The sequence below is a fragment of the Nothoprocta perdicaria genome, unplaced genomic scaffold (assembly GCF_003342845.1).
Source record: "Nothoprocta perdicaria isolate Ctin4 unplaced genomic scaffold, notPer1 scaffold_199, whole genome shotgun sequence".
Taxonomy (NCBI): Eukaryota; Metazoa; Chordata; class Aves; order Tinamiformes; family Tinamidae; genus Nothoprocta; species Nothoprocta perdicaria.
The window spans coordinates 402389-426895 of record NW_020455193.1 but is presented as its reverse complement, the minus strand read 5'-3'; the positions used below and the strand labels follow the sequence as shown (position 1 = coordinate 426895).

Genomic DNA, 24507 nt, shown 5'->3' with positions numbered 1-24507 from the left:
GATACATTTTTCATCAGAACACACAACCATGGTCAACAATGATGTCTCCTGTTTTGGAAAGTATAATGTGACTATAATATTGTAATTTTATTTTTTCATAACATTAAGAAAGAAAAGATCATTTAGGCAGCATACATACTAGAAAACAGAATACAAGTACATTAAAATCTACAATAGGAATTAGCTGAGATTTGTTTGCAATTATTATTCTTACAGTGTGTGTGGGTCACAAAAAAGGAAAATGGAATTCTTTGGTGAGTCACTGTTTCTGCACAGTTATAACATGGAATAACTTGTTCGGTTTGTCTAGTCACTGTGAAATTGATGAAAGTGCAAATAATTCTGAGTTTCCATCAAATTCAGGGAAATTAGATTACAAGTATATCATTCAGCAAGTAGTTTATTACATGCTGTGAAAGGTTAACTCGGATATCAAAGCGCAAAGATCTCATCTACCGCTCTGTAGTGAGCTGTATTAATATATTTATCAACCAATATTGAAAAGGAAAGCTAAAGAATTTGAATGGCATGTAGCAGCATATTTATGGCACTGGTTTTGAATTTTTGATTAAATGTAGAACACTGGATTCAAATTGATGCCCAAAGTCAAAATGTAGTCACTTTCACAATAGCTTAAACCTGGTAAGTAATATTTCACTGCTACAAGCAGTTATTTGAACCTTTATAGTACTACTACTCCATTTCAACTCAAGCCTCTCATCAGAATGAAGCTTAATAATAACCCATGAACTGCAGATAGTAGCTCATCAACACCGTATGTAATTTAAAATTCTTTTTTTCTTTTCAGTGCTCATTGAACTATGTAATTACTTTTAAAAGATTTTGAAGTATACTAAACCACTTTCAAGATGAAGCACATCATGGGAAAACATTAACAGTTATAGAAGTTTATAGAAGTTACACCAAATAGAAAAAGTGCATCAATAAGATGTTTTAGTAACTTGTGCCATTTTGCAAGAGAAAATTTGTGTGGATAGCCTTTCAGCTTTCTACAAAARAAGTGTTGATATTAACAAAAGAAAGCATCTTTCAAAATTTATTTTTTGACCTAAAAATAGCTAATACTGAGATCACTTTCATTAGACCCTCTTGCTATTTTAAATACACAAGGCAAGCATCCTTAAAAAGGAATATCAACAATGTCCAGGTTAGGGAAACATAACTTTCATAAATAAGACTCAAACACAGAGAAAACATACAATAGCTGTCCCAGCATTTATGTTGATTTTAGAAATGATGCCATGCTATTCAAGATGAGGTTAAAAATAAAGAAAGAAGAGAATGAGGCTGCCTACTCCTCAAGAAAAGAACATGTTATAAAAATATTTCCCAGTTTAGTGTTGTTAGTTCAAAAACTTCTCTTCCTCAATACTGTTATGCCATAAGCACCAGGTGGCACTATAATACAGTATTGCATATTCTTAAAAAAATACATAATAATAATAATCATAAAATTGTCTTGTGAAAATGTTCTGTGTCATTCAAACTCTTATTCAACTTGCATAGAAAAACTGGTGTAGAGATCTAGAGAAACACCTGAAATGCCTTTATTCATTTTCAGGCCTGAAAAAAAGAATTCCATGTGTATTAATATTTCTGTTTCAGAGTTGCTTTTTCCATAGTATCAGTTGTGGTGTGGATACTCAAAAAAATCATTTTTTTTTCTTCTGCTAAAAACCAAAGACTATTTGCTATTGCCCAGCAGAGATACAATAGAGAAGGTGAAAATATCAACCTGTAACCATTTATTAAAACAGGATAACCCTCTAGAGAAAACAAATATATATATATATAAATAATGTAGAATAATAATATTATATAGTTATCATTATTTCTTATATCACTTATGCCAATCAAGTATGTTTCTAACTTTCATGGTTGACTCTACATTTCAATTTTCTTGGTCTTGAGTTTAGTAAAGAACACCAGGACACCRAAATAAGCTTCTCTATCCTAGTAACTAATGTCAAATTAATGAGAGGCTAAGACAATGACAGTTCTTTCTCTTTATTAACTTTTTGCAATATAAGAGAATGAAACTACAGCTACTGATTTTTTTTGCTATATCTGTAACCCTGTGACCCAGAAATGCAATATTGCCATTACTAGTTACAGAAGAATGTGTCTGCAAGACATCAAGGATGATGCTTTCCAGGCTTTCTTTGGGTACGCTTGTCTGGTCCTGCCTGGATCTTTGTTTTTAAGCTGTGTTAGTGCTAATATCAGTTCTTCTTCTGAGCAGGGGGCTGTGGTTGGTTTTAAAACAACATTGTACGTAAGAACCTGTTATGTCTATCATTTTATTATGCTGTGCAGATTGAAATACTTATGACTAAAACAATGATGCATTATAACAAAATACAGGTCTGGTATGTTATAGCAAAGCCCATGAGCAACTGGGATGAAGGATGCTGTCGGACAGGACACTAGCATGGAATGACATGGGGCGCACACTCCACCCTGGAGACCCCATGGCTCTAAACTCATCCAAGATCAGTTAATGAACCTGAGACTGGACAAAATGAGATCTGAAGTGTAAAAGAGGAAAAGTAACCTACACAGAATATACCATACATAAGAAACTTTGATGTAAGATTGAGCTGCAGACCAGTGAAGAAAGATCAAGGTGGAGAAGCATATTAGAAAATGTAAAAATAGCTGCAGGTGAATCAAGAAGAGCAAGAGGAAAAAAAAAAAAAAAAATCATATTCCTTCCAGGAAAACACTCTAGATGCTGACACTGCAAAACACACCAAGACCAGACTGATGCCAGAGCCCTCAGGATACAGAAAAATAGAAGGAAAAAAAAAATAGAAACAAGGATGTACATGTGTAAGAATTTTAACTGAACTTTTCTGTACAAAAGAAGTATCAATTTATTTTGTCATTCCTCCCCCATTTTTTTCCACAATAATTACATCTGGACCAATAAGGATTCTCGGATATGACTGCTGAGACTTTAAACATTCTACAAACTCTTAGTGTTATGAGATGTGTTTCCATTTTACCCACAGGAAGGATTTGTTAGTAACGCATCCTGATCATAAAATTCTACGGTCAGAGAGAGAGTTTCTAAAAGACTAAATACTTTAGTAATTAAAAGTTAGGCATGACAGTTCATACAAGGATTTTCACACTTTGTAATTAACAATGATTTTTAGTTATAGCTAAATGCTTGTCCTCAAATAGCACATGAAATAGAGATGTATATTTGATTACAAAGAATAACAGCACAAAGAATACATTTGCATGAGAAAAGATACAACATAACTCTTATGCCTTTTGGAACTTATGTAGTGTCTGGTAAGACTAAAGCTCTATTTTCATGAAGAAGTTAACGACAGCAATTGTGCTAGTGGAGGCAGCTATACTTCTATATTACAACACTTCTTTGGGGATTTCATCCCACAGTTCCATCAACATGACAGCTTTTTAAGCATTGCATACCTTGTAAAAGTTATCCTGTGTATCTTTAGATAGCAGTTCATATGGCATTTTACAAAATAGGACCCAAGAGCTAATAAAAGGTAACTGGCAATGCAGCTGCAACATGACTTTTTTTCCATTTCTAAATTCCTATTATAAATTATTGATGAAGTGCATATTCACTGAATTCTGAAGACGTTTCGACTCTGTAATATCTCTTTGTTAAAACATATTACTAAGATAGATCTGTCAAATCAGAAACGGTCAGATGAAGGAGAAACATCCCAGAAGCATAATAGTTATATAAAATGATGCAATTTGGATACAAGATATAGCATGTGGTACTAAACTAGTAGTTTTGGTGGTCATTTGAACACACAAACACTTTATTACAAAAATCCTGTTTTAACAGTTGAAACAACACTAAACTTTTAGGTGGTGATGCATGCTTTTTGTTAGGATAGGATATGAGAGGCCAAGTTTCTATACTCCTTTGTCTTGGTGAAGTCTGGAAACATGTCAAACACATCTGTAGTTCCAAGTTCAGCAATAACATAGGGAAACATATAAGTCAAGAGGGAAAACAGAAACAGTGCTATAGAAATTGATGACTTGCCATTTGTATTGTGAAAGGTAGACAAGTCAGTGATATTGTTCTCAAAGAAGTATCAAAACAGGGCTCTACCTATGAAGGCTTGAATTACACTCCCAAAGACTGCTTTTTTTGTTGTTGTTTGTTTTAAATAATACAGAGATATAAGTTAAAAACTTAGCCATCAAGTATAAAAGGTCACTTAAGTGATTTCATTACTATTAATTAACCATGTGAAGTACTAAGGGRAAAAAAAAGTATAAATTCGAATTATTCTCTAACCTCCTGATATGAATGGAAAAAAGTTATTGTGTTATTCCATTCACATAGGAAACTTATTATAACATAACATGAATTCAGCTATGTGTTTGTCATTTAAGTGAGTCATAATATTAAACATACCGKTATGTAATATTTCTTTCCAAGAGCTATGGATGATAATTTGCCTAGAATGGACCATTTTTACTGCCATTTTTTTCTACCCAGTAAAGAGTTAAACTCAGTTTCATCTGTGATAACGATATTCCTACCCTGTCCTACATTAACTAAACAATCATATTGTTACAGAAACTGACATACAAACACTTAGTTTCTACATGGAACCAATTAATTATATGAGAGCTTGAGGATAAGCTGTTGGTTCTGCAAGGGCTATACAACTTATCCAGTTGACCAAAAAGTTTTTGAACTAAAGTGGCAGATTTGCTCCATTAATATGTAAGGCACTGGACATATAACTGTGGGATCAAGGGTTTAAATTCTGCTAGCAGCTACATTTGTTTTAGAAATTATTTATCAGCTGCCATTTTACCTGTTATTTTAGCAATGCCATGCTAGGTGTGAGCGATGGTTTCATTCAAAACCACAACTACATCTCAAATGAAAGAGGTCACATTGCTTCAGTGTAAGAAGCATTCATTAATATGCCAGAGAAATTCTGACAATAAAATTGCAGAAGATGGTCATTGTGGTGATTCATTTCTTACTCAGTTGAATAAGGACATGCTCTCTAGCATAATGCTGTATTATACCCAAAGGAAGTTAGCTCAAGGACTAATCACCCCTGCATGTTCTATCTTCACATTAAAAAGCACTGCACTTCATTCTCTGGAGAAAATCAAGTCAATATATTATCAATTCTCTATGACTGCGATCTGACAGAATCTAAAATCCCAAATATTGATAGAACTTTCACCAAGCAGGAGATAAAGGACACTATAATGACAAATCAAAGGAATCTTTGGCCATAATCCTTTGAAAAGTCTTTCGGTAAAAACCTGTTATAAATGTCTGTGCTGTACAGCTACTCAAAATTTCAATCAGCTCTTTCTTGCACTTCTGGCAACCTGCAGACTTCACTTATATCTTGCTGCTAGATAGGTGCCACACTCTCACGCTCTCTTCTACCTCTCCATTTTCTACGYGAGTGAAGCTTCCAGCTCAGACACCAAACACAGGCATAGCAGGAACAAAACAGCACTGTAAGCAGAGGAAATGCCTCACAGATCTTTCAGTTTCCAGCTTAAGCACATAGAGCCATTGTTCCTTCTTTGCCACCAGTCCCTGTGGCACAACACCACCTGGGTTTCATTAGGCAGAGCATTGCCAGCAGGTCAAAGGAGGGGATCCCTCCTCCCCATCCTTGCCCTCAGTCTTGGTGAGTCTACACCTGGGAGTGCTGGGTCCAGTGCCAGGCTTCCCAATAGAAGTGAGACATGGTACTACTAGAGAGAGTCTAGGCCATCTAGGCCATCTAGGATGACTAAAGCACCCATTTCTCTTAAGATAAGAGGCAGAGAGAGCTGGGACTATTCAGCTTGGGGCAAAGAAAGCTCAGGGGATCAATGTGTATGAATATCTAATTCAACTTCAGTTACTATATTCCTTTGTGATTACATCAGTAAAAACAGAAATTCTCACAGAAGAAAAAAAAAAGAATTTAAAAAAGGCAATTCTGTAAGGGTATGTGTACATGAGCAGTTTGGCACACAGCTTTTTTGGGTGAAAACCCATAGCTGACAAAGAGCAGGGAGAACACTGGTGTTAAAATACTGAATGCCTTCAAAGTGAAACCAAGCAGACCTCGATTACCAAGGTTTCACAAAGGGGAAAGCACTGCTAACAGGGTGAAAAGGTAAGTGCAATAGYGCAGCTAGGAATAAAAGAAGACATTACCACTCAAACAATTAACTCTCTTTGGAACACAAGCAATTTCTGGTCCTCTAATTATTAGTTTATAAATCTAGGTTATATGAAGTATTTCAAAGAAGACAGGGGAATTATTTTATATAAAAATATATATAGTATAAACTACCTGATATCCAAATGTGTTGTTCTGTGATCCATGTCGTGGGACTCCTGGATTTTCACATGCTGTGCGAGTAGGTTCTTAAAAATACAGATAAATGAGAAAGCAAATTACAATATTTTAGCAAAAAAAAAAAAAAAAAAAGAATTACTTTTTTTTTCCTCCAAATGTGCATCAAGCTAAAGAATCAAAAATAAGCTGCTTCAATTTCTAAAAATATATAATAATATCGTGATACTTCAAAATAGCAGAAAACTCCTAGATGGACTGGGCAGATAAAGAACAATAAGAATTCAAGAAATGTCAGTGTTATGGACATCACCTTACCTATACATCGAGGAGAGGATCCACTCCATGTGCCATCTGCTTGGCAAATTCTAGTGCTTGAGCCAACCAAAATAAAAGGAGGATTGCAGCTGAAAGAGACTTCTGACTGATAGATGAAGCTCTTGCCTTCTCTTTTCCCCTGAGCAGGTACTCCGGGGTCACCACAAAACTTTGCTATGAGAAAAGATGTGATAGAAAAGGCATTTACCATTTATTAAAATATATGAAAATAACATTCACATGCACTCARTCAAGTAGATATTCCAAGTTTTATTACTAACACTAAATAAATACAGAAGCATTTGATATCATCAATTCAACAAGAAACTAGAGATCTAAGCATGCTTCAGTGTCCAGTAATTTTGCTAGATGTTCAAAAATGCCCGAGTAGCAGGATTGGTCGGAAGCTTGAAGCTGACCCTTCATTCATGCAGGAGGTTAAAACAAACAAACAAAAAAACACACAAATAATCAATATTTCACCTTTGTCCCAATTCCTCAAGCATCAGCCTGCAAAGCTTCCTAAAAACAGTAGAGAGTGTACCAAACCTTTAGCCTTGTCTCTAGCCTTGTCTCCTCCTCTGCCCATTGTTCTACATTTTTGTACAATTAAAGAACATATTAGACAGCGGGTTTTTTTGCCTTTTTTTTTTTTTATTTCTTTGTTTTGTTAAATTTCTCATAGGCATCTCCATCACCAAGGGATATGATTTGGTGCTTACAGAAGTAAAACACACTAGGTGCACTGCTGAATTTTACTGGCCTCCTTCTGCCATATAAATTACTGAATATAGTCATAAGCTGGCTTTTGAATAATTGATTCATGAAATGTAATCAGCTATGGTAAATCCTGTGCCATCAGATTAATTATTCCTTTACATACCATGAATTCCAGTACGAACAGTCAAATTATATGTCAACCAGAACATATTATAATACAAATGAAAAAAAATAGAGACATGCATAAAGACGTATTTCTACAGGACATGGTCAACATGACATAAGTTCAACATGAGCAGAAATTTCAGCTCAATCTTCCTCTCCACAAACAAAATTTAATTTACAATCACTTCTCAAAGTACATTTCTAATTTTTTAATCATTGTTGCCTAASTTTTTAACCTTCCAGAGGATTGATCACATGAAATGCTCCTGCTTTCTACCCCTCACTGTGAAGACTGAATGACTGTACAAGAAAATGGTTAATCTACAGCAAATCAGAAATTTATATAATTTCATGTTTTATAGAAGATGTGATTGTCTGCAAAATTACAGTCTTGCTTCCAAAAAKATCTGTGAACTGAAAGTTGTGTTGCAGTGAACCTGATTGGTGGAGGTTTTAAAATAGCAAGCACTTGAAAGGAAATAAATAAATAAATAATGAACTCATATTAAAATACTGTTTTGGTGAGCTGCTTATATTCTTATATAAATAAATGAAGTCTCTCACTCATTTGTGACAGAGATATCACCTTTACCCAGTTGTGGAATACCTGCTACCTGCCTTTTATATAGGTAACCATGGAAACCATGCACCATAGTAATTCACAGCAGTTTTGTCTCCATTACTGAAAGGGGAGACTACAGTATGCACCGAGTTACAGCAGATTTGAAGTTCTGTGAGATCTTCTATTCCCAAGGTAGAAGTTTTTATAAGGATTCTGAGAGCCTTTAGTAAAGTTAAGGCAGTAGAACTCAGGCACTGAGCTAAGAGGTTACATTAGCTTCAAAAAGAAAAAAAANAAAAAAAAAAAAAAAAAAAAAAAAAAAAAAAAAAAAAAAAAAAGAGTCCTACCACCTTGGAAAATTTCTGAATGCTTCACTTAGCTTTCCTACCTTCTACAACTTCATTCCTCAAAGAAATTTGAGGAATGATAATTAAAACTGCAGCTTAGCTGCTTCTGGCATAGCCTGTAGTTTCATTTTTTTCCTATTGGCAAGCTTAGGAACACTATTTCCTTAGTGGTAGAAAATGCTATACCATTAATTAGACAAATTTACTAGATCACAAATGACAGATAGCCAGCGAAACACTTAATCATATTTAATTTTGAACTGTTGCTCTATGTCCTAGTCCAACAATAATGCAATGTGTCCTTTGCATAACTTCAGCTAGAGGCTGTGGGGACCAAGCTGGGAAGTAAATTTCTGATGTCACGAGCTGCTCAAGGATTGCTCATTGAGAATGACTCTCACCAGCTCCCTCTCATTTCTGCCAGATGGCAACTAGTGTAGGCTCTTTGATAAGCATGCCAATTGACTTTTCTTGCAAGCCAATGGGTAACTCCGGCACATCAACAGTACTCAGTTAATGTGATCTCTGCGTGAAACAACTTTTAACTCTTAGACAACTGTATTTCTGTGCTAACTACACATTTCAAATAGTTTAAAGATGGAGCCCCTTTCGAGGGTATATTGCAGTTTTTCAATATCTAGAAATATAGATAAATGCTACCACAGCTGAAAAGAAGGGCAAAATCAAGAACAAAATAATGAAAAGCATTTTTAAAGGTCTTGATATCTCAATAAAGTAGATTCTAGAACAGCTCCATAGAGTGAATTTAAGCAACAAATGATGGACATCACCATTGATCAAGAAGGCTTGTCAGATGTTAGGTATTTTTTTTCAAGAAACAAAGTATTAACCTTGTTCCAATTCTGAAATATATAGTTTCAGCAGCATTAAAGAACTGTGGCTTACAGTATGAGAATGTCACTTATTTTTAAAAAGAAAATTAAAGAATCCATATGATGTACTTCTATAGGAGTAGGATATAAACATAGTCACAGTGAAAGAAATCTCAAAAAGAGAAATAATGTAAAAAAAAGTAGTAAAATAATTAAAATTAATCTTTGGAAACTGCAATGCCACCAAAATGTTATAACACCTCTACTAATTATACCCCCATTCAAGAATATTACATTCTTCACTACAAATTTGATAAATTTGAAAAAAAATAAAAAATTGGTCACAAGAGATGACACAAGAGTAAGTAAATAAAAGACTTTASAACAAGACCTTCTCTGTCCTATACTCAGCTGGATCTAAAATGACAGTCCTCTCACTCTTGTTTTGCTTAGAATTATGATATGCATTGCCTGTTATATTACTTTTTTGTTTGTTTTGGGTTTTTTTTTGGAGGTGAGGAGAAAAAAATAAAGAAACATARGAACCAAAAGTAAATACTTGAGCCAAAAGGAAATACTTACGTAAACACTGAGGTACTTCACCACTCCATGTACCATTCCCAACACAAGTCAAAACAGCAGGAAAGGAGAGTTCATAGCCTGGAGAGCAGACATAGCTAACACTAAATCCCCAATCAAAGTTTGTTCCTTCCAACCTTCCATTGGAGATCTGGGGAGGTGTTGGGCAGGTAACAGCTGCAATGACATTTGAAATAATTAGGACCAGCTGCTGTAAATATCCCTAGTGTACACAATTACTAGGAGAACCATATGTGCTAATTTCACCTTTTTTTTGGAGGACAATACAGTGAGGACATGCTATCTTCCTCACTATTATTCCTACCATGTTACCTGAATTGAATGCTTTTGGTTGCTTCCATTTCAGGGACATGTTATAATGATTGATTGATAAAGTGTCTTATATAACACAACAGGCTGAATCAAGGCAGGAAGGAAGACTATGCAAAAAATCACCATACAGATTATAAAATGTATGATATTATAATAATCTTGAAGATATATTACAAAGTAATTTTGGTTGTCTATTTAGAAATCATTGAGTAAAGCTATTTTTAGTTACACAGTAATAATCAAATGCTTTCTTCCTGTTAACTAGGCATATTCTAGATATTAATTATTATTATTGTTTGCTTCCTCTCAACAGAAAGCATCCAGCTTCAGGCTGGAGGGAGAAAACTTAGGGATTTGCTTTTTCTTGTAAAGATCAGAATTACTACCTCTAAAAAGATGTCTGCAACAAGTTTGTCTGCTAAGTCCTTCATTCCCGGAGAAAAAAAAAAAAAAAAAAGGAAAAAAATCTTAAAAAAATTAATTCCTAAGAAAGATAATCAAATCAAAAGACAATTGACACAGCAATAAATGAACATAAATGCAGTGATGAGGATAAAAAGGGCTCCTAGCCAAGGAATGGAGTAGTAATAGTCAATTGCTAGTTGACAGCTAAATGAAAAAGCATATAAAATGAGAGATGAAAGAAAATATATATGAATCACAAAATGATGAAAAAGGTACTAGAATAAATGAAATAGAGAAAACAGACGAATAAATAAGGAGTGAGGAGAGCACCAGTGGGAGAATGTGTGCAAACAAAAGAGAAGGAAAGTGAAACCAGTTTGGCTGAATTCAGTGGGGACAGCTGGGGTAAATGAGGAGAGATCATGGCTAAAAAAGGAGAGAAAAGAGAGGTCATAGGAACGGAGGAGATGAAATGCTGCTCTCGTAACCTTTATGCTTGTGTTCAATCAGTTGTTCTCCCACTTCCTTAAGAAAGTCAGAGGTACTAAATCAGGAGCAGAGTGTCTTTGAATGTGATCTCCAGAAGATTCACAAGATACCATATTTATTATATAGGTATTTCAGAGAGAGAATCACTCATGTCTGCATTACCGAGATGTTCTGCAGCCTCATTCATCACTGTTTGAGAATTGTGGATGAAAATGGGACTATTATTAGAATAATCCTTTGGCAATCAGGCCTTATTTTTGAGACTCTGAGATTTTTTTGWGACTCTGAGACTTTGCCATGCTTTCATGATATTTTAATAAAAGCTAGGTAGAAGTAACAGAGGTAAACCACAGAAACCACATTAAGTAGTGAAAGTCCATCTACAYTCTCCAAGAGCTTCATTACTAGTGCTTCTAAAAAGAGCTTTATGTTTTAGCTTCTCAGATGAATAATAAAGGTAGGGATAGCTGTTGACAAGGAAAAAGAAAGAAGACATAGAAGGATGAAAATAAGGGTAGTTCCAGAATTGGCTAGAGGGAGAAGAACATAGGGGAGCAGAATGCTCTACCTAATGCTTTTATCAGAGATTTAGGCAATATATACATTTCTCAGGTTTTTAGATTAAAGTAGATTACAAAAAGCATGTCAGMAGAAAAAAAAATCAGTGCTTGAATAGTTTATATTAAGTTGCACATATATCCTGTTCAACTAGGCAAAGCTGGAGAATCATTTATGTCTTCTATTTCAACAGCCTTGAGACAATTATGTATTTATTTTCTAGGCAGTTCATTTTCCAATTATTTTAACTAAATGGTACTGAAGTACCCTGACACTTTATTTTGACAGTATGAACTAGTTAATATACACTTCAAATATACTACTGCATATCATATTCTTTTTCATTATACAGTCAAAAATGTGTTTGGGGGGAGTGTTAATTCCTGGTGCCTATTATTTTTTCTATCATTACACAGAAACCTGCAGGAATCTCTGAGAACACTAGAGATTCTGTATATGACTATTATTTAGTATGTTTATACAAGCCATAAATATGGATGGCCTGAAATACAGAGTAACTCAAAAACTCTMATCAAAGGTTACTCTTTGGGCTAGTTCTTAGCCCCGTGATCCTTAAGAATTAGAGACAAGGAGGCTGTTAGGAGGAGCACATCATAAATGCTTATCCTGTCTTAAGATCTTCTAGGTGTACAGACACTCTTGGAGACAAGGGACTGGACGTTTGGTCAAGTAAACCCATTATAGTCATGTAGAGAATAACCATCATTAGGGAATTTTCTAGAAAGATTTAGAGTTTGCCAAGTATGTTGATATGAGGATGCTCAAAGGTGCACATCTAATAAAGGAGAGATTAGCAAAGAATATTAGCATTATGGAGAAGGTAACCCAGAGAAGTATTGCTGTTGGGAATGTACAGCTGTATATGACTTAAACCTTTCCTAAAACCTGCTATCTTATGTTTAATTGACACGGGTAAGTGACCTTAGTATAACTTAATGTTTCTTAATTTTATTTAGAAACATAAAAAAAAAAAAGTTTCTAAACTGTCATTTCATATTGGCTAATTCAGCAGCTAAGTAATAAATAATTCTAGAAAGCTAAGCTACAAAGAACAGTCCAACCTACTGAGTGGATATAAGCTTATAAAATGAGACATGTAGCCAGATGATGAAGTCACAGATCTTGTAGCCAAGAAAACAATGCAGTACATATAATATTAAGATTGGGGCACTATAGAAATATTTGGATGACATACTGCAATAAACAGAGTATGTAGATGTCATAGAAGTATCTGACAATCAAAATAAATGTTGTACCTTTGCAAGCTGGCATTACTCCACTCCATGTGCCATTGCTCGTACAAGTGCGAATTAAGGAGCTATTTGATTCCATTGTATACCCAGGTTGGCACATATATGTAACATTTTGTCCAACAACATAATAATCACCATATCTCATACCATTGGCTGGAACTCCTGGATCTCCACAACTGATAACTGCAAGCAGATAGTTAAAGAACATATTTAAAAACCTGAATTTGATTTATTAATAGATAAAGAGGGAAAGCTTATGACAAAATTAATAACTTATTATGAAAAAAGGAGAAAAAGTATGATATAKCTGTTTGTCCTCTCAACAGAAGATAAGCATATATGTCATCTAAATTAGCTGCCAAACGCAACATGTGGAGTTTTATAGCAGTTACATTTTTGAAAAAATCAATATACCTGTTCAAAAAATGGACTGTACAGTTTTATTCTGTAAAATTTCAAGACCTGAAAATGTAAAGGAAAACTAGCAAAGAAATTAGCCATATGTTGCTGTCACTGATACCCATAAATGCCCATATCAGTTTAGAATTTCATAGTCAAGAAGGAAGGGATATACTGTATTGTTTACTTTTTCATGTGTTCATCCTGAGAGCAAATAGCCAGGAATATCTTTGCTATATGTCTGCAAAGAAGTTCATACAATGACCTAAATCTGGTCCACCTTTACTTAAGTCAGCTTAAGTCAGCTTGAAAATCAGCTTAAATTGTGAATGCCGGGTAGTGGCAGATAATGGTGTCTTGGGGATGAATGCTCAAAACTGAACCGAACTCCTAGCGGAACTCCCAAGCAGAAACTTGCTACATGTGAACTGCAACAATTATGGACTTGTTGCAAGTTTTGATAATGCTCAATGAAATCTCCAAGTAGCAGAGACAGATCCAGGCTGATCACGCATTATGCTTCTGCATGTGGACTATTTAGACTACAGGCTTCAGGGCCTAGAAAGAAGATGGTGAAGACCCTGACTGGACAAAAGAACCTGGAAGTTGGAGAACACCTTTGGGAATGGAGAGACTCATGGAGATGAATACTCCAGTGGTCGGGGTTCTTGTCTGGTAGCAGCTGAGGCTGGTAAGTGACAGGARCAGCACAGCAGGAATGGTCACGTCTTTGTGCCTCAACTGCAGCGGTCTCCCTGAATTTAACAGGGGAGCTAGCCAGGATGTATGTGAAATAACCTAATAGGGTACAACCTGTTGCAACTAATTCAATGATCTTTATAGTTTGCAATTAAAAAATAATTAAACAAAAACTCTAGTCTCTAACATATGTTTGCCAGGACTGGCAAAGCAATTGTTCTCATACTTACAATGGATTTAAGATTATACATACGTAAGTACATTTAAGGATATAAGTACTGCAATGTAAGTAGAGAAAACTTATTTTATCATCTTMATTTATATCTTAATTTGGGTTTCTACAAATGTGTGAAGTGGCCAACTCTATAAAAAACAATGTATTATTTTAAAATATTTAAAATTTTAAAAGGTTTTTTTTTTAACTTAAGCAAATGATGATGGTATGCTTTGTCAAAATGATAAGCACAGTCACTTGTCACATAACTGTAAAATATGCATATATGCTATTAAAAGATGAACTAGGAAATGTAGTAAAGCAGGAACAGATGAACTTAGAAATAAACTGTTTTTAAACGCCTATTATGAATGTGAGAGAAGCTGAAATAGCTTCTGTTAGCTGACTAAACAAGCAAGCATAAGGTTAATGAAGAGGCCAAACAGAAGCTGTTATCTGAGAGAGGGGCAACAGTTCTGACCTCAGAGTCACTGTAAAAAGAATTCTCAAGTGTTCATTTCAAGGTTTTCTTTAACTGCCCTCTGCAAAACTAGAATATACTGGATTACCACTAAGTTTTCATGACAAGGAAAAGCAGTYGAATGAATAACATTTAAACATGACATATCATAAGGTATGAACAAGATTAAAAATATACACAAGGAAGAATTAACGTAAGTAGCTCCTATAACCATACAACTGCCTTAAGATGTGACAACAGACACTGAATTGTATTGTCTTTAAATCAATATATTCTTCATCTTTTAATAGTGCTACAATTTTTAAACATACATTATGCAAAAAGCTATGAAGCAGATCAGGGAAAAGCTGGAATCCTTTTATTTATGTACAATCACTACTACTATTTTGTTTTCTTTCAGAGAAGAGCAAAGCAAAACAAATTCATTGAGTCTTACTTGTGCAGTTTGGCAAGGATCCAGACCATGTTCCATTGGCAGTGCATTGTCTTACAGATGATCCAGAAAGTACATAGCCTTCCATGCATGAATAAATTACTGAATTAGAGAATGTAGTTCCATCTATACGAAATACTTTTCCATTAGCAGTTGTCCCTGGATTACCACACTGTACAGCTATAAAGTAAAATGTTAAATAAGTATATAGTTAATAAATAAAGTTTTTTGAAATAGTAATGATAATTCTAAGGATGATCCAGTTAATATTCCTGTTCCCAGTAGTGCTGAGATGGCAGATACTGCTGTAATTACAGGTTTTACTACCTTTGTAGTTTACCTAGTTTACTACCTACAAACTACTACTAACTACAAACTTCAAACTCTAAGAAAAAAAATGCCTCAGAATTATCATTGAAAAAATACTTTCAAAGCACATTTCTTTATCTAATTCAAAGCACTGGATATATTCAAGCTGTTATTTCATAGTCAGGTGTAAGCCTAATGTTTCCCCTTTCCAAAGCTCAGGTTTGAAATCTGAATGTGTTTTGCTTATGTACTTACATATATATGTAGCTAATTTATATGACCAAAGCCTGAACAGTATCAACCTCTGTACCACATTCACTCGCTAAAGAGATTCTTAAAATAAAAATTAAAAGTATCTTAAAATATAAAAAAAMCCCAACTTCTAATTCATTTTCATTAGAGACAAGAATCAGGGAGGAAGTTTGGTTTGGCTAAAAATATCACAACAGAGTAACACACAAACACATACGTATATATTTACTTTGTGTCAAGGTTGCAATCACTGACCAGAAAGGATAAGTGAACTAAGCTTTTGAAAATTAAAGGTCTTTCTCAGATTGATAATACAGTCAACAGAGATATAGCAGGTGGTAAAAAAAACAGGTTCCTAAATTATTTTCTGCCTTTCAYGAAGAAAATTTTGGAAATTATTTCCTATTTTTGAATCAAAATAATTGTCTAATGAATGATTCTTTCTAAATATGCTGTTAAATCTTTCTTTTATGGTGATATACTTTACTTGAAATTTGTATACTGATTTATTATAATAAATCTTTTTCAACATTTCATTTTCTGCTTAAAAATAATCATAAGTCAACAGTATTAATCAGCAAAGAAAAATTGTAAACTGATCATTTATCTGATTATTTATCTAACAAAATGTTGACGTCATTTCTGTAGAAGTCAGCTTTTTATCTCTGGAATTCGGACAATGTAGTTGCAGTTAAAGATTAATAGCTTCTTAAGAGAAAAAAATCTTTCAACCAAAACTGAGTTCTATAGGTATTATCTACTTTTCTTCTGTCTAGTTATTTAAATAGGTACATACATTCTGAAGATAACTCAAGATTGAGAAAAAAAGTACAATACACTTTTTTTCCTCAAAACACTAAAAACAGTATTTCTTAGGTAATGGTAATGTAATATTGGTTTTCTGACAAATATATTAAAAAAGTTTTAGAAGTGTGGTGTTGCCTGGCTTACCTTTGCACTCAGGCTGTCTTCCTGTCCAGCTTCCATTTGCCATACATGTTCTTTCTTCTGAACCATGGAGAATATATCCAATGTCACAGCTGAAATGTACTGTGCTTTTAATTTTAAAATTGTTCTCTTCCCTAGAACCATGACCTGGGACACCTGGATCACCACAAGAACCAGCTGTATCACCTGGAATTTAAAATGAAAATATTAGACTAAGTAGGAAATACGGTTATAATGCTTATTGTTATAATACATTATATTTTTACATTATATATTAGTATACTAATACTATAATACTTGAGATTAGCTTTTTTTTTTTAATCACAATGTTTTTAAAGGTCCAGTAATTCTGACTTTTTAAGAGTTTTTAAATTGGTGAGTAGTAGTAGAAATAAAGAGAGTATGGTCTATTGCTGAATTTCAATATAGAGTCAGTTGCTCATCTAGAATTCTCAGAATTGCACCAGTTTAAAAGAATTTATGTTTTGACCCATGGCTGTTCAACCTATGGTTTCTGTAACAACTTGCAAATAAACTGAATAGTCTTTTACACTRAAAAAAAAGAAAAAAATTCAAAGGCCATAATTTTCTTAGAGCATATCCTTCATATTTTGTACTTAGTTATACTGCTACAAATTAAGAAGAAATATTTTAAGAACTACCTAGTAAACTTCAATTCAATTATTGAAAAGCTTTATATCACAGGTTTATATTACAGAAAATAATATTAAAATATTTTGATGCAAAATCAAAAAGACGTTGATAATATTACTGTTACCAAAAATATTTTGATGCAAATCAATGATGTAAACAATGTTTTCTGTAGAATGACTATACGTACCTAAGCCTAAAGTATTTACCTAAGCCTAAATATCAATCATCTTAAAGTTTTACAGAGAAGTAATTGCCAAAATCAGTTGCTCCAAATGCCCATAAACACAAAACTGACACATTAATATAGATTTTTGGCATGTATGGCAGCTTAGGATGCTGAAGTTACAGATACTGACTGAAAAAGAACTACCCTTGCCAATCAATTATGGGACAAACTATACTGTTGGAGTCCTGAGTTGGGCACCTCTTTTAACTAAAAAAAGCGTGTATAGAACAGAATGGAAGGAAGGAAGGAAGGAAGGAAGGAAGGAAGGAAGGAAGGAAGGAAGGAAGGAAGGAAGGAAGGAAGGNGGAAGGAAGGAAGGAAGGAAGGAAGGAAGGAAGGAAGGAAGGAAGGAAGGAAGGAAGGAAGGAAGGAAGGAAGGAAGGAAGGAAGGAAGGAAGGAGACTAGAATACACATTGTTGCTTGGAGAATTATGGTCTAAACAAACGTGGTTATACTACTTTTACTCTGATATACCTAAAAAGCTGAAAAACTATGGGACACTTATGAAGCTAGTACATGTGCCAGCAGTTTTGCAGGTGATACTTACTACACCTTTTATTTCCTTTCACATTAGGCTATGTTTCCATCCTTTCCCACAAATTCAGAGGAAAACAACATGACTGAGCATCTCATGGCTGGTCTGCACAAATACTGTGCAATAGGTTTGTGAAAGTTGAGTACATGGCCCTGGAACAGCAGCCTGATGATGCATGGGAGAATCACAGAGGATAATGGAAGTCTGCTTGGAAAAGCAAACTGGAAAAAAAAATGGGATCTCATACTGCCTGTTCACCTCTTACTGAAGCAGCTGACAAAGCAAGCTTCTTGTGAATGAATCATCACCAGGACTTCTAGGAGCCAATTTTATCCCTAATCATGCTTAAACTGTCCTCTTTCATTAAAGAATGACTAAGCAAGCTGATGCAGTCACACCTATTGCATTACTAACTTTTATAATAGATATATGTAGAAAGTATATGGTCCCATGCATTTTAACACATTTACTATTAGTGAATTATGTCAAGTGCATGTAAAAGTTAGCTGAGTGCCACGTTCAAAAGCAGACACTCTCAAGTTTAGATTCTTTCCTGTTTACCCTCATGAATAAGTGGCATAGATCATTGAAGTACAATATCAGGCTCCTTTTAAAATAGAAAAACCACAAAGAGTTACAGCTTTATAAGACAACTTTCAGCAAGTCAAAGAGCATGGCAATTTTTCAGTGGCCTTTCAGTGTTCTAATATCCAAGCTACTTGGATGACTTAGAATAGTTATGTTTTAAAATGTTTCTGCATACAAGAATTCTGGGTAGGGCCCTCTAATTATTCTATTTTTGTACAGTGTACTATAAAGATTCAGTCTTCAGCAAGAGACTTTCCTGGCACTACAACTAAATAACTTTATTATCTATAAAATTGAAATAGCTATTTTGCTGTGCAAAGTATGAATTGTATATTCCTCTTGTGAATTAAATCATATGTACTTAATTACTGCCTAATTTTTATGCAAAAAAATTATTTTAATATTGGAGTGTTTAACTACCAGGTATTTTTATTGAAGATTACAAAAATATATTTTCTGAAAGATGAAAATCACATCAAGAACCAACATTMCACAACATCATAACACAACACGTTTTCATGACCTCATGCATCATAGTGATTTGATTAAGTGGTGTTCACAGTTGGCCACAAACAGTTCTTTATCCACATWTGTTAGAAATACGCAGTGGTTATTCAATTTTCATGTAAGGAGGGTATCTAGACCACTTAAATAAGTGCACAACCAGTGTAGCACCTAAAAGCAATTATGAGTTACTGCAAACTGCTGCAACTGACATGCATGTGATAACTGAAACTGTGCTTCCAAATACCAGGAGGTATCAGTGGGACACCGCAGTTCTCTCTCTCTTTTTGAGGCGTGAAGCAAAGTGCCATGTATCAAAGAGGAAACTGCTTTAGGCATAAGGTGGCAAAATTTGGCTATATTATATTAACTCAGTTAGTGTTGTCTGAATTCATGTTTTTGTCATTCAAGCGTTTTAGGATTTTTTTGTTGTTGTTAATATCACAAAACACAATATCCAAGGTTTATCTATATGTACAAATTGGGTAAATCAGTTATCAAATCTAGTTATGAGAAAGTTTCAGATAGTCAGCAAATCCTTTCAAACCTTTGAATGTAATACAAGATATTACTACTATGGAGTATAAATGAATATTAATTTTAACTATTTCTGTTTCAAATATGAAAATTCATATTCCTTAACTATAGCTGATGTACTCACTTTATGCCTGAATGCACCAAAGAGAGAAATAAAAGATAGACAGGAGAAATAAAAGATAATTTGAAGAGAAATAGTCATGTTAATGTTTTAAATATACTTATTTAATTATCATGAATGCTTTAAATATCACAAAGGCAAGTACAAGSTCCTGCCCATGGGGAGGAATAACTCCACGCATGAGTACAGGCTGGGGACTGATCTGCTGCAGAGCAGCTCTGTAGAGTGTCATGGTRGATGACAAGTTGACCATAAGGCAGCAGTGTGCCCTCATGGCCAAGAAGGCCAACAGGATCCTGGGGTGCATTAAGAAGAGCGTCTCCAGTAGGTTGAGGGAGGTGATCATCCCCCTCTACGCTGYCCTAGTGAGGCCACATCTGGAGTCCTGTGTCCAGTTTTGGACTCCCCCAGTACAAGACGGGTGTGGAGCCTCTAGAGAGGGTCCAGTGCAGGGCTACGAGGATGATCAGGGGCCTGGAACATCTGCCCTATGAGGAGAGGCTGAGGGAGCTGGGCCTGTTCAGCCTGAAGAAGAGAAGGCTCAGGAGGGACCCATACGGGAGGTCATGAGAAGGATGGGGCTGACATTCTTTCAATGGTGGCCACTGACCGGACTAGAGAAAACGGCCACAAACTGAAGCATCAAAAGTTTCACAGGAACTAAAGAAAACATTTCTTGACAGTGATGGTGATAGAGCACTGGAACAGGTTGCCAAGAGAGGCTGTGGAATTTCCTTCTCTGCATTTAATCAAAACCCACTTAGACACAATCCTGTGCCACATGCTCTAGGTGACCCTGCGTGTGCAGGGGGATTGCCCTAGATGATCTTCAAAGGTTCTTTCCAACCTTAATGATTCTATGATCCTTGAAGTTTGAATGTCACACTGGCTTAACAGTATTGTCAGACTTGCATATCAATTAGTATTCACCCGTTACTTTTGCATAGTTGAAACTTAAGGTAGAATATGTCCCTTACTTTCTTCCTATTTCTTACTTTTGAAGATATCTGAGTACTTTGAATAGGTCTGAATAAACGCCACAAAAAAACATTTATTTGGTGTTTGGCTGTTTGTTTAATCTATGTAATGGAAATAAGATGATAACAACAACAACAACAAAAACAAAAACCACAGATACTTATTAAGAATGAAAAGAGATAACTTGATTAACTTCTATCAGAATTCATATACAGACCAAAAACRAGACTTAGCCAAGCTTTCCAAATTTTAGTGACATGGATTTCTATTTTATTCTTGATCTGTGTTGTTAAACATATTCTAACTGAAGTCATGGAAGAGAATATTCCTAAACTGAAAGGTCTTCAGAAAAAAAAAAATCTTGACTTTGATGACAGCTATTCTTAAAATGATTAGCTGATTTTCTCTCAAAAGCAAGTATCCTGCCTTGAAATAATGTGAAGACCACTGGGCCTTATTAAGAGGATGGATTGATGATGCATTTAAGATATAACTGCAGTGATTACAAGTCAGTAGTTATTTTGCAAGTTAAGAAAATAAGCCTATCATCTTGAAGAGATAATGATGCAGGATTTCCCTGTGGAAACTAATATACTTACCATGAGTAACATAAAAAGTATATTCAAACAAACTAGTTCCTTTCCTGTTCCACTGAATGCAAAATTTCCTATTTGTGCTAAATGTCATTAGGAAAGTTCAACTTCCCAAAATGATTTTCTTGTTAATCTTTTTTTTTTAATGTCTGTTAAGGTATTATTTTAGCTATGCATAGAATTTTCCAATTTAAAAAATACCCTTCTGGCAAAACCTAAATAATTTAAAAACAATTTCAGGGCATTCTCAATAATTCAAAAATATTACCTGAGCAGTGAGGAAGAGAACCACTCCAGTGTCCATTCAACTGACATGTACGAGATGACTGCCCTAACAATGATCGTCTACCTGTGCAGGTATAATGAACAGTCGACCCAAATGTATACTTATCTCCAGACAGGACCGCATTAGGAGGAACGCCAGGATGGCCACAGTCAATCACTACAATGCATAATTATTGGAGATAAAAAAAGGTTATTATCACTGATCAAACAGTTTGTAGTTATTATATTCATAATGTTATATATCAACTTTGTGAAGAGATTGACCTTTATAGGGCCTGGAAGAAAAGTTGAAGTATGTGATMGGAAACACAAAACGTATTAATGAACAAAAGCTGTAAAACAAGTGTTTGTATGTCGCAAAAAGACATATAGATACCATTAGCATAAAGTGGCTAAATATATTTTTATATCTCCACTAAGATGAGCTTTGTGGAATGAATGTGCACACATGCTGATCTACCTARTCATTACCTACACTGGTGACATAAAGAATACCCAAAATTGCATCTCTGATGGATTGGTCCTAAATCATTGATTATGAGGCCCATTAGGTTAAGAAGCAGAATTATGAAATTTCATTATCAGTTTTAATGTAATGCTTATGTACTAATTTTATACTGAATTAAGTTTTGAATACTTAAAATTCTGTATGTCAATAAACAGATAGCTTTAGATAGTTTTAACCAAGGTGCTAAGGCACTGTCAGTTCATGTAATTTGCACAGATTTTGCAGGGAATTCCTACATGATCCCAATTTTATAAATGGTCATGATTGACTCATTTGTCATCCTGTTCATTTTGATGAGTTATTAATAATTGTTTTCATATTGTGATTAATTTTAGTAATGTCAGAAGTTTGCCACTGGTGTGATTTCCTCTTACAGATTGCATGGAAAAGTACACAACTGTTAGCCTGTATATACCTAATATATATACCTATCTAGTTTAAATTTCATAAAGCACTTAACACAGAAAACTGGAAAATTTAACACAATATCTTGTGTCCTTTAGTTGTCTCTTAAACTACAGAAAATTCTGATATTTGTCATATTCACYTTTTCAAGAACAGAACCAGGCTAAGTGATAGAAATTTCACCAACAATCAAAACAATACCATTGAAATAATTCTATCAGCCTTCTATCTGGTGTAAATAATAATAAAAAATAATAGTGAAGTTACTTTGAAGTTACAATCCAACAGGAAAAACAGGAAGGTATTCAACGATAGCAATGTGGAAAAAAAAAAAGAAAAAAAAAAAAGCCTTATGCATCATTGCCAAAAACATTAACCTCTTTTAAGGTTAAAAGTTAACTTCCACAACTTATAAAGGAGCATATCCTTACATGTGACAACAATAAACCAAATGATCTAAGAATTCAGAGCAAGGAATAATTTAGAAGGTGACTGAAGACGGAAAGTTCTGAAAATAGGCAGTTAATATTCATAAGAAAAGATCACAGAGTCTATTTCATGTTTGATTCTTTTTCTTTTTTTTTTAATTTTACACCTGTCTTGTGGCATGTGTTCTTGACCAATAATTATATTTATTTACATTTATACATGTATATTTACACATGAAAATGTACAGCTGTAAATTCCATAGTATTTATAGTTCTCTAAATCATACAAGGTAGTTTATATTAACACTTTATCCTCTTCTGTAACATTTTCAACAGGATTTTTTTTTATCTCTACCAGTAGCTTGATCAGAGTAGAAGAATTAAAAAATGTACCTTGAAGTTTCTTTAAAATGGATMGTTGATGACAATTACTACCACCCACCTGATAGCTGGGAATGCCTCTATATGACATGTCCTTACTTTCAGGAAATAGTATCAGGACAAGGTGCTGTGAWGGAACTATCTAAAGGATGGCACATATGCCAGCAAAACCTGGTTTATGTTATTTGGATTTCCAGCTTGGAAGATATATATTTTAGGTACTCACATCTCTGCTGTTTAGAAATAACAGATCAAAGAATATATCTCAGAAATAAATTGAGAATACTTTGCAGTACAGAAAACTGACCTGGTGACTGTAATTTTGAGGTATATTTTCCGAGAAGATCTTTATTCAAGGTAGTCTTCAAATGTAGTGTATTTTCTAGCAACATATGCTTAAGTAGCATGTGCCCCTGAAAGGCTTTAATTCAAAGGCAAAATAGAGAGAGTACCATGACCTAACCAACCACTGAATTCTGCTTCTCATAGGATTTTATAGCAGTGAGGAGAGATCTTGTTGTAGGAAAACACATTTCAAAGGAATGCAGTTACTTTACAGCGGAATAGCTTTTTCTTTTTCACTGTSTGCCTCTTGATATCCTCTATTGGTGTTTCAAAGAAGGTAAGTACTTGAAGCCCAATTACAAAGAGATTTAAATCCAGCTAGCTAAAAAGAAAAATAATTGAACCTAGGTCAAAGAAAAACATCTAGTCTACTTTCCACTGCTTTTCCCTTGCTCTCACAGTGCTAAAATGTGCAGACTGCTGATGCTGCCTTGTAGCTGTCCTAAGTAGGAATAATTTTGCAAATCTTTGCAGACAATGGGCTCTTGTAGACAAACTATAGTAGTTATATTAAAATAGATTTTAATAAGCTTTATGCTTATTAATTTAATGTGGATAGTGCTTGGGTTACAATTCTTCGACCTCTCTATGTAAATGACACAAACCTGAGGGTGCTCTTTCAAAAACTCATATTGCACTCCCATTCCCAAAGACTAGTTTAATATGTGGGAAAATCTGCATTATTCTGATAATTCTCAATGAAGACTGAGGATGACAACCACAAAAGAAGACAAAAAGAAAAAA

General features: G+C 34.4%; 1 protein-coding gene across 1 annotated transcript in view; it reads right to left on the bottom strand.

Annotated features, from left to right (window-relative positions):
- The window catches only part of LOC112945742 (CUB and sushi domain-containing protein 3-like), a 33303-nt gene extending 16449 nt beyond the window's left edge, over positions 1-16854 (bottom strand). The window contains exons 1-6 of the mRNA XM_026037412.1: positions 16678-16854; positions 15169-15345; positions 12943-13122; positions 9884-10057; positions 6675-6848; positions 6354-6427 (exon numbers count right to left, since the gene is read on the bottom strand). Of these exons, the coding sequence (XP_025893197.1) occupies positions 6354-6427; positions 6675-6848; positions 9884-10057; positions 12943-13122; positions 15169-15345; positions 16678-16720 (822 nt within the window). The 5' untranslated portion in view covers positions 16721-16854. The remainder of the gene's footprint in view (positions 1-6353; positions 6428-6674; positions 6849-9883; positions 10058-12942; positions 13123-15168; positions 15346-16677) is intronic.
- Positions 16855-24507: the final 7653 nt, after the last annotated feature.